The 10,721-nt window shown below is 56.3% G+C and overlaps 1 protein-coding gene across 4 annotated transcripts in view; it reads left to right on the top strand.

Annotated features, from left to right (window-relative positions):
* Window positions 1-274: 274 nt before the first annotated feature.
* Window positions 275-10,721, top strand: part of LOC142486538 (synaptonemal complex central element protein 1-like) — a 75,494-nt gene continuing 65,047 nt past the window's right edge. Inside the window, exons 1-6 of one of the 4 annotated variants that reach the window (XM_075585119.1) lie at window positions 275-379; window positions 1,312-1,362; window positions 1,452-1,511; window positions 7,673-7,747; window positions 8,258-8,305; window positions 9,622-9,676. In XM_075585119.1, coding sequence (XP_075441234.1) covers window positions 361-379; window positions 1,312-1,362; window positions 1,452-1,511; window positions 7,673-7,747; window positions 8,258-8,305; window positions 9,622-9,676 — 308 coding nt within the window. In that variant the 5' untranslated portion in view covers window positions 275-360. Of the gene's footprint in view, window positions 403-1,311; window positions 1,363-1,451; window positions 1,512-7,672; window positions 7,748-8,257; window positions 8,306-9,621; window positions 9,677-10,721 lie in introns of all 4 variants that reach the window. The other 3 variants (XM_075585121.1, XM_075585123.1, XM_075585122.1) reach the window with 3 other exon arrangements.

Raw genomic sequence — 10,721 nt, 5'->3', positions numbered from 1 at the left:
GAATAGGATATCTGCTGATGCTGCAGCGCTGAAGTGTCACGTTTATTCCGCCCCAGGGCGTCTGAGGAGACTCACCCTGGTCACTCACTTCCGGTTTACCGCACACCCACGTGCACATAAACAGCGGGGCTGCCCGGCGCGCCATCCAGTGACGCACTTCCGAAACAACAAGAACCACAGGCAGGTCACGTGGTGCTCTGTATCCGTACACCGACAGCCAATGAGGGCGGCTGGTGACGTCACGCGCGCCAGTGGGCGGGAACCTTTGACAGGATTTTTTGTTTTATATAAAAGCGCGGGAACGATTCGGGCGCCATTTTGTCTCTCGCTCGGCTGCTGATTAGAAAACAAAGTCACACCATGGAGGCCAGCCTGCCCAGTGAGGCGCAGCATGGGGGCGGGGTAGTAACACCTTGCAGCTGCTGTACACGATGTACCACGCAGTGTGTGGGGGGTCAGAGGACCCCCCCCCTCTGTGGGATAGGCCTGTGTGTGGGGGGACAGAGGACCCCCCTCTGTGGGATAGGCCTGTGTGTGGGGGGTCAGAGGACCCTCCTTCCCCTCTGTGGAATAGGCCTGTGTGTGGGGGGACAGAGGACCCCCCTCTGTGGGATAGGCCTGTGTGTGGGGGGTTACAGGACCCCCCCCCTCTGTGGGATAGGCCTGTGTGTGGGGGGACAGAGGACCCCCCCTCTGTGGGATAGGCCTGTGTGTGGGGGGTCAGAGGACCTCCCCCCCCTCTGTGGGATAGGCCTGTGTGTGGGGGTCACAGGACCCCACCCCCCTCTGTAGATAGGCCTGTGCAGAGTAAATGAGTACTTCACTATTGGGCGATAGCTTTTTTTTATTTGAACTAAATACATATAAAACAGACTAGCATTGGAGATTTCTCTCTCTTCCTCAGGTAATGATTCCTGACCTGAGAGAAATCTCCAATGCTTGTCTTATAGTAAATAAGTAAATAAAAAAGGTATCGCCTGATACTGAAGTACTCACTCGGCGCTACATATACACGCATTAAATCCCCCCCCCCTAACCAGCTGGTCATTAGCAGAGGCCTCAATCTCCCGCTGCTTTAATTAGCTGAAGCGTGCAGACAGGAATAAGGACACCTGGCTGCAGGATATAAGACGGGACAGTACGGGGGTGTCACATGTTGGCACTGCGTAATTGCCCCCCGGCCTGCTTGGAACCTGCGCTCCCATGTACACCGCACCGTGTCTGCGTGGCATATTTGCAGGGTGTAATTGCCAAGTTATGTCTCGTACATGTACCCAACCTGTTCTAAATACATATTGTCCATATTTGCAGTGAATTGTAACTCGGAGAACCTGCGCCTGCTGGTGAGGAAGCTACAGGAAGGTACCCAAACAGGGTTTATTAGGAAGACATCCACTTTGTGTTTACATTTCTGTAGTGAAAACTCACCAGTGAATATTGTCTTTATACAGCTGGAGATCTGGAGCCAAAGCTCGAGGACCTGATCAACAAGATAAAGAAGCTTCAGCAAGGTCACTGCAGGCGGGAGAGGGGGGTGGAGCCAGGCCTGGTGAGAGGGGGACGGCCAGGCCCGGTGAGAGGGGGACGACGGAACGGCCAGGCCCGGTGAGAGGGGAATGACGGGACGGCCAGGCCCGGTGAGAGGGGGACGACCAGGCCCGATGAGAGGGGGACGACGGGACGGCCAGGCCCGATGAGAGGGGGACGGCCAGGCCCGGTGAGAGGGGGACGGCCAGGCCCGGTGAGAGGGGGACGACGGAACGGCCAGGCCCAGTGAGAGGGGAATGACGGGAAGGCCTGGCCCGGTGAGAGGGGGACGACCAGGCCCGATAAGAGGGGGACGACGGGGCGGCCAGGCCCGATGAGAGGGGGACGGCCAGGCCCGGTGAGAGGGGGACGGCCAGGCCCGGTGAGAGGGGGACGACCAGGCCCGATGAGAGGGGGACGACGGGACGGCCAGGCCCGGTGAGAGGGGGACGACGGGACGGCCAGGCCCGGTCAGACGGGGACGACGGGACGGCCAGGCCCGGTGAGAGGGGGACGACGGGACGACCAGGCCCGGTGAGAGGGGGACGACGGGACGGCCAGGCCCGGTGAGAGGGGGACGACGGGACGGCCAGGCCCGGTGAGAGGGGGACGACGGGACGGCCAGGCCCGGTGAGAGGGGGACGGCCAGGCCCGGTTAGAGGGGGGCGACGGGACGACCAGGCCCGGTGAGAGGGGGACGACGGGACGGCGCCTTTATAAATGTCATGGCAGTCTCACATTTCAGACGTCTGTTATTGAATAAAACCGCAGTTTCTGCTCCTTTTTGGGGGTCTTGTGAAGCCTCTGTAACTGGCGTCACTACGTTATCTAACAGTCACAAACATCACTTCCGTGGAAATCCCACAATTACTGCCCCTCGTCACGTGAGAACGTGGGAGGCCTGGGGTATGATGGTATACCCGCCATGCCTCGGGTACGTTGAAGCAGATTCATGGCCCCAGTTTCCATGTTTTCTCACCTATTCTATGAGCCGTGCTGAACACGCATAGCGCGGACATTGCAGCAAAGCACACGCGGCATCCTGAGGTTACGCCGACTCCTGGTCTATGTAGCGTGTTGTCGCGGTGTGTCTGCGTGCTTCATGCAGGCGCGTCACACGCCAAACAATCTCTTCAAAGTGCAGGTTGAGCTGGTGAAAGGTCCGTATGGGACATGAAACGTTGTCACCCCCTGTTCTAGGCTGTCCCATTAGAGAACGTCATTATGAGCCCCACCGTCTCTCTGACTGAGGAGACGGCACTTTGAACACATTGTGTGTCGGTGTTGGCTGCACCGGCGGGTTTCTCTGTCCCCGCACTTTGAACACATTGTGTGTCGGTGTTGGCTGCACCGAGGGTTTCTCTGTCCCCGGCACTTTGAACACATTGTGTGTCGGTGTTGGCTGCACCGAGGGTTTCTCTGTCCCCGGCACTTTGAACACATTGTGTGTCGGTGTTGGCTGCACCGGCGGGTTTCTCTGTCCCCGCACGTTGAACACATTGTGTGTCTGTGTTGGCTGCACCGGCGGGTTTCTCTGTCCCCGGCACTTTGAACACATTGTGTGTCGGTTTTGGCTGCACCGGCGGGTTTCTCTGTCCCCGGCACTTTGAACACATTGTGTGTCGGTGTTGGCTGCACCGGCGGGTTTCTCTGTCCCCGGCACTTTGAACACACTGTGTGTCTGTGTTGGCTGCACCAGCGGGTTTCTCTGTCCCCGCACTTTGAACACATTGTGTGTCTGTATTGGCTGCACCGGCGGGTTTCTCTGTCCCGGCACTTTGAACACACTGTGTGTCTGTGTTGGCTGCACCAGCGGGTTTCTCTGTCCCCGGCACTTTGAACACATTGTGTGTCTGTGTTGGCTGCACCGGCGGGTTTCTCTGTCCCCGCACTTTGAACACATTGTGTGTCTGTATTGGCTGCACCGGCGGGTTTCTCTGTCCCCGGCACTTTGAACACACTGTGTGTCTGTGTTGGCTGCACCGGCGGGTTTCTCTGTCCCCGGCACTTTGAACACATTGTGTGTCGGTGTTGGCTGCACCGGCGGGTTTCTCTGTCCCCGCACTTTGAACACATTGTGTGTCGGTGTTGGCTGCACCGGCGGGTTTCTCTGTCCCCGGCACTTTGAACACACTGTGTGTCTGTGTTGGCTGCACCGGCGGGTTTCTCTGTCCCCGGCACTTTGAACACATTGTGTGTCGGTGTTGGCTGCACCGGCGGGTTTCTCTGTCCCCGGCACTTTGAACACACTGTGTGTCTGTGTTGGCTGCACCGGCGGGTTTCTCTGTCCCCGGCACTTTGAACACATTGTGTGTCGGTGTTGGCTGCACCGGCGGGTTTCTCTGTCCCCGGCACTTTGAACACATTGTGTGTCTGTATTGGCTGCACCGGCGGGTTTCTCTGTCCCCGGCACTTTGCACACATTGTGTGTCGGTGTTGGCTGCACCGGCGGGTTTCTCTGTCCCCGCACTTTGAACACACTGTGTGTCTGTGTTGGCTGCTCCGGCGGGTTTCTCTGTCCCCGGCACTTTGAACACACTGTGTGTCGGTGTTGGCTGCACCGGCGGGTTTCTCTGTCCCCGGCACTTTGAACACATTGTGTGTCGGTGTTGGCTGCACCGGCGGGTTTCTCTGTCCCCGGCACTTTGAACACATTGTGTGTCTGTGTTGGCTGCTCCGGCGGGTTTCTCTGTCCCCGGCACTTTGAACACACTGTGTGTCGGTGTTGGCTGCACCGGCGGGTTTCTCTGTCCCCGGCACTTTGAACACATTGTGTGTCTGTGTTGGCTGCACCGGCGGGTTTCTCTGTCCCCGGCACTTTGAACACATTGTGTGTCGGTGTTGGCTGCACCGGCGGGTTTCTCTGTCCCCGCACTTTGAACACATTGTGTGTCTGTATTGGCTGCACCGGCGGGTTTCTCTGTCCCCGGCACGTTGAACACATTGTGTGTCTGTATTGGCTGCACCGGCGGGTTTCTCTGTCCCCGGCACTTTGAACACATTGTGTGTCTGTGTTGGCTGCACCGGCGGGTTTCTCTGTCCCCGCACTTTGAACACATTGTGTGTCTGTGTTGGCTGCACCGGCGGGTTTCTCTGTCCCCGGCACTTTGAACACATTGTGTGTCGGTGTTGGCTGCACCGGCGGGTTTCTCTGTCCCCGCACTTTGAACACATTGTGTGTCGGTTTTGGCTGCACCGGCGGGTTTCTCTGTCCCCGGCACTTTGAACACACTGTGTGTCTGTGTTGGCTGCACCGGCGGGTTTCTCTGTCCCCGCACTTTGAACACATTGTGTGTCTGTGTTGGCTGCACCGGCGGGTTTCTCTGTCCCCGCACTTTGAACACACTGTGTGTCTGTGTTGGCTGCACCGGCGGGTTTCTCTGTCCCCGGCACTTTGAACACATTGTGTGTCGGTGTTGGCTGCACCGGCGGGTTTCTCTGTCCCCGCACTTTGAACACATTGTGTGTCGGTGTTGGCTGCACCGGCGGGTTTCTCTGTCCCCGGCACTTTGAACACATTGTGTGTCTGTATTGGCTGCACCGGCGGGTTTCTCTGTCCCCGGCACTTTGAACACATTGTGTGTCGGTGTTGGCTGCACCGGCGGGTTTCTCTGTCCCCGGCACTTTGAACACACTGTGTGTCTGTGTTGGCTGCACCGGCGGGTTTCTCTGTCCCCGGCACTTTGAACACATTGTGTGTCGGTGTTGGCTGCACCGGCGGGTTTCTCTGTCCCCGGCACTTTGAACACATTGTGTGTCTGTATTGGCTGCACCGGCGGGTTTCTCTGTCCCCGGCACTTTGAACACATTGTGTGTCTGTGTTGGCTGCACCGGCAGGTTTCTCTGTCCCCGGCACTTTGAACACACTGTGTGTCTGTGTTGGCTGCACCGGCGGGTTTCTCTGTCCCCGGCACTTTGAACACATTGTGTGTCTGTATTGGCTGCACCGGCGGGTTTCTCTGTCCCCGGCACTTTGAACACATTGTGTGTCTGTGTTGGCTGCACCGGCGGGTTTCTCTGTCCCCGGCACTTTGAACACACTGTGTGTCGGTGTTGGCTGCACCGGCGGGTTTCTCTGTCCCCGCACTTTGAACACATTGTGTGTCTGTGTTGGCTGCACCGGCGGGTTTCTCTGTCCCCGGCACTTTGAACACATTGTGTGTCTGTGTTGGCTGCACCGGCGGGTTTCTCTGTCCCCGGCACTTTGAACACACTGTGTGTCGGTGTTGGCTGCACCGGCGGGTTTCTCTGTCCCCGGCACTTTGAACACATTGTGTGTCTGTGTTGGCTGCACCGGCGGGTTTCTGTGTCCCCGGCACTTTGAACACATTGTGTGTCTGTGTTGGCTGCACCGGCGGGTTTCTGTGTCCCCGGCACTTTGAACACATTGTGTGTCTGTGTTGGCTGCACCGGTGGGTTTCTCTGTCCCCGGCACTTTGAACACACTGTGTGTCTGTGTTGGCTGCACCGGCGGGTTTCTGTGTCCCCGGCACTTTGAACACATTGTGTGTCTGTGTTGGCTGCACCGGCGGGTTTCTCTGTCCCCGGCACTTTGAACACACTGTGTGTCGATGTTGGCTGCACCGGCGGGTTTCTCTGTCCCCGGCACTTTGAACACATTGTGTGTCGGTTTTGGCTGCACCGGCGGGTTTCTCTGTCCCCGGCACTTTGAACACACTGTGTGTCTGTGTTGGCTGCACCGGCGGGTTTCTCTGTCCCCGGCACTTTGAACACACTGTGTGTCGGTGTTGGCTGCACCGGCGGGTTTCTCTGTCCCCGCACTTTGAACACATTGTGTGTCTGTGTTGGCTGCATGGGCGGGTTTCTCTGTCCCCGCACTTTGAACACACTGTGTGTCGGTGTTGGCTGCACCGGCGGTTTTCTCTGTCCCCGGCACTTTGAACACATTGTGTGTCTGTGTTGGCTGCACCGGTGGGTTTCTCTGTCCCCGGCACTTTGAACACACTGTGTGTCGGTGTTGGCTGCACCGGCGGGTTTCTCTGTCCCCGCACTTTGAACACACTGTGTGTCGGTGTTGGCTGCACCGGCGGGTTTCTCTGTCCCCGCACTTTGAACACACTGTGTGTCGGTGTTGGCTGCACCGGCGGGTTTCTCTGTCCCCGCACTTTGAACACACTGTGTGTCTGTGTTGGCTGCACCGGCGGGTTTCTCTGTCCCCGCACTTTGAACACATTGTGTGTCTGTGTTGGCTGTACCGGCGGGTTTCTCTGTCCCCGCACGTTGAACACATTGTGTGTCGGTGTTGGCTGCACCGGCGGGTTTCTCTGTCCCCGCACTTTGAACACACTGTGTGTCGGTGTTGGCTGCACCGGCGGGTTTCTCTGTCCCCGCACTTTGAACACATTGTGTGTCTGTGTTGGCTGCACCGGCGGGTTTCTCTGTCCCCGCACTTTGAACACATTGTGTGTCGGTGTTGGCTGCACCGGCGGGTTTCTCTGTCCCCGGCACTTTGAACACACTGTGTGTCGGTGTTGGCTGCACCGGCGGGTTTCTCTGTCCCCGCACTTTGAACACATTGTGTGTCTGTGTTGGCTGCACCGGCGGGTTTCTCTGTCCCCGCACTTTGAACACACTGTATGTCTGTGTTGGCTGCACCGGCGGGTTTCTCTGTCCCCGGCACTTTGAACACATTGTGTGTCTGTGTTGGCTGCACCGGCGGGTTTCTCTGTCCCCGCACTTTGAACACACTGTATGTCTGTGTTGGCTGCACCGGCGGGTTTCTCTGTCCCCGGCACTTTGAACACATTGTATGTCTGTGTTGGCTGCACCGGCGGGTTTCTCTGTCCCCGGCACTTTGAACACATTGTGTGTCTGTGTTGGCTGCATGGGCGGGTTTCTCTGTCCCCGCACTTTGAACACATTGTGTGTCGGTGTTGGCTGCACCGGCGGGTTTCTCTGTCCCCGCACTTTGAACACATTGTGTGTCGGTGTTGGCTGCACCGGCGGGTTTCTCTGTCCCCGCACTTTGAACACATTGTGTGTCGGTGTTGGCTGCACCGGCGGGTTTCTCTGTCCCCGCACTTTGAACACATTGTGTGTCGGTGTTGGCTGCACCGGCGGGTTTCTCTGTCCCCGCACTCTGGGCGGCGCACTCACTCAGACACCGCTTTGTTCCCCTGTGCAGCTAAACATGTGATGGGAGAAGAGCTGCAGGCGTACCGGCGGCAGAGCCACGCGGCACAGAGAGAGCTGGATGAATGTAGGTACCGGCGCCGGCTCTTTCCAACGCGCACACTGTTACACTTCCCCGCTTCCAGTACTGCACACGGGCCCTGTCTGCCACAGTGCGTGAGGATCACGTGCAGGAACAGAACCTCGGGCGGCGGTCCACTGGACCCGTGTGAATGCCGGTGCTGATTTACTGCAGGATTGACGTTTCGGTTCTAATTTATCATGATAAAGGTGCAGAGTAAGAACTGAAACGTTGGTCCTTTAATAAACCAGCACAATTATTCACACACGTCCAGCGGGTCGCCGTCTCGGCTTCCGATGGCGAAACAATACAGGAAATAAAAGTGTGAGGTTAAAGAAAGCGGGAACCATGTGTTGGGGTGAGAAGGGAAATGACTGAGCAGAGAACACACCCCTCAGGTGTAGCAGGAATTATGGGGTCACAGCAGCAAGATAAAGATCTGTGTGTGTGTGTGTGTGTGTGATGACTTGTATTTCAGAGGGGATTCCTATAATAACCTCTCAATCTCTGTTGCAGTGAATGCAGAGAAGCTCTGTCTGGAGGAAATGCTAAACAAGAAGCAAGGTCAGGCGGGGCTTACATTTCGTACAATGCCGGAGATACGATCTTTCCAGGCTTATTAATACTGTACATGCTTGCTAATGAAGCAGGGATGGGGTTAACGCATTGCCCATCAGACATTAAAGAGTTAAAGATGTACACTGAGTACACTATTGTTTTGTACCAGACTCCTGGCTTAGAAGCATAGGATGCTGGGAGTTTTAGTTCTGCTCGTGATGTAACACAATGCTTTTAATGACATTAGGATCGTATGCTTTGTGTGTTTGCCTGGCCCTGTGTGTGTGTTTGTATGGATGTGTGTTTGCCTGGACTTGTGTGTGTCTGTAAGGACTTGTGTTTCTATGGCCCTGTATGTGTTTGCATGGACTTGTTTGCGTGGCTCTATATGTGCCTATCTGTTTGCGTGGTCCTGTGTGTTTTGCATGGACATGTTTGCAAGGATGTGTTTGCGTGGCCGTGTGTGTGTGTTTGCGGGGCCCTGTGTGTGTGTGTGGCCCTGTGTGTTTGTGTTGCCCTGTGTGTGTGTGTGTGTGTGTGTGTGTGTGTTTGTGTGTGTGTGTTTGCGTGGCCTGTGTGTCTTTGTTTGCGTGGCCTTGTGTGTGTTTGCGTGGCCCTGTGTCTGTGTGTGTGTTTGCGTGGCCCTGTGTGTGTGTGTGTGTGTGTGTTTGCGTGGCCCTGTGTGTGTGTTTGTGTGGCCCTGTGTCTGTGTGTGTGTTTGCGTGGCCCTGTGTGTGTGTGTATTTGCGTGGCCCTGTGTCTGTGTGTGTGTTTGCGTGGCCCTGTGTGTGTTTGCGTGGCCCTGTGTGTGTTTGCGTGGCCCTGTGTGTGTGTTTGCGTGGCCCTGTGTGTGTGTTTGCGTGGCCCTGTGTGTGTGTGTGTGTTTGCGTGGCCCTGTGTGTGTGTGTGTGTTTGCGTGGCCCTGTGTGTGTGTGTGTTTGCGTGGCCCTGTGTGTGTGTGTGTTTGCGTGGCCCTGTGTGTGTTTGCGTGGCCCTGTGTGTGTGTGTGTGTGTGTGTGTTGCAGGTATAACTGATGGTAGGTTTGTGTGTAGATGGGCAATATTTTAGCTGTTTGTCTATACTACTTGCTACATGAGGTGAAATGTGGGAATTATCATCCTTTAATACCCTAATGAAGGCATTTCCATAGGGCTCAGGCATTTCCATAGGGCTCAGGCATTTCCATAGGGCTCAGGCATTTCCATAGGGCTCAGGCATTTCCATAGGGCTCAGGCATTTCCATAGGGCTCAGGCATTTCCATAGGGCTCAGGCATTTCCATAGGGGTCAGGCCTCTCATGCATGTTTTCCACTTGTTGCAGAAACCCTGCAGATGTTGCAGCTGCAATGTGACAAAAAAGGAGCGGAGAACCAGAGGTAGACACGCGTGTTCCCTGACTATCAACTCGCACACGACACATGTATCTGTACCCCCGGAGTACTCTCCGGATCCCCACACAGTGGAACTGAAGGATAGGCTTTATTTTACATTTTTATACTTCAGTTTGTTATTTTCAATATTTTTACAGAGGATCGGGTTACCGGGAGAAAAACACCATAGAGCGACTAGACCACAACACAATAGTACAATGCACTGTCTCCTTTCACAGCACGCAAACGATTTAGTACAATGCGGTGGGTACTTGAGTATCGGAAGACTGGATTGCTTTGGTACGGTTTCTGTGAGGTGCCTCCCAATAGGTTTATCGGTCGGTTGGATAAGCTATCTGAAGGCCGACCTGCATCTCCCTCGCTTCTGTCCCAGGGGTCCCCACACCCTATTACATTTTCCTAGAGAGCCATTGAGAAAGTTTGTGATTTTCTCAGTATAATACCTGCCTTGTGTTGTTTGGTAGCCACTATACAGGGTTTTGTGGCCTCAAAAATTCGGGTGTCTGGCTCGTCCTCAGCCCACCGCTTAGTCCAACTTCGGGTGTCTGGCTCGTCCTCAGCCCACCGCTTAGTCCGACTTCGGGTGTCTGGCTCGTCCTCAGCCCACCGCTTAGTCCGACTTCGGGTGTCTGGCACGTCCTCAGCCCACCGCTTAGTCCGACTTCTGGTGTCTGGCACGTCCTCAGCCCACCGCTTAGTCCGACTTCGGGTGTCTGGCACGTCCTCAGCCCACCGCTTAGTCCGACTTCGGGTGTCTGGCACGTCCTCAGCCCACCGCTTAGTCCGACTTCGGGTGTCTGGCACGTCCTCAGCCCACCGCTTAGTCCGACTTCGGGTGTCTGGCACGTCCTCAGCCCACCGCTTAGTCCGACTTCGGGTGTCTGGCACGTCCTCAGCCCACCGCTTAGTCCGACTTCGGGTGTCTGGCACGTCCTCAGCCCACCGCTTAGTCCGACTTCGGGTGTCTGGCACGTCCTCAGCCCACCGCTTAGTCCGACTTCGGGTGTCTGGCACGTCCTCAGAGCCCACC

This window comes from Ascaphus truei, unplaced genomic scaffold (assembly GCF_040206685.1).
Source record: "Ascaphus truei isolate aAscTru1 unplaced genomic scaffold, aAscTru1.hap1 HAP1_SCAFFOLD_939, whole genome shotgun sequence".
In the NCBI taxonomy this organism is placed as follows: domain Eukaryota; kingdom Metazoa; phylum Chordata; class Amphibia; order Anura; family Ascaphidae; genus Ascaphus; species Ascaphus truei.
This window is presented reverse-complemented; position numbering and strand designations above follow the sequence as displayed.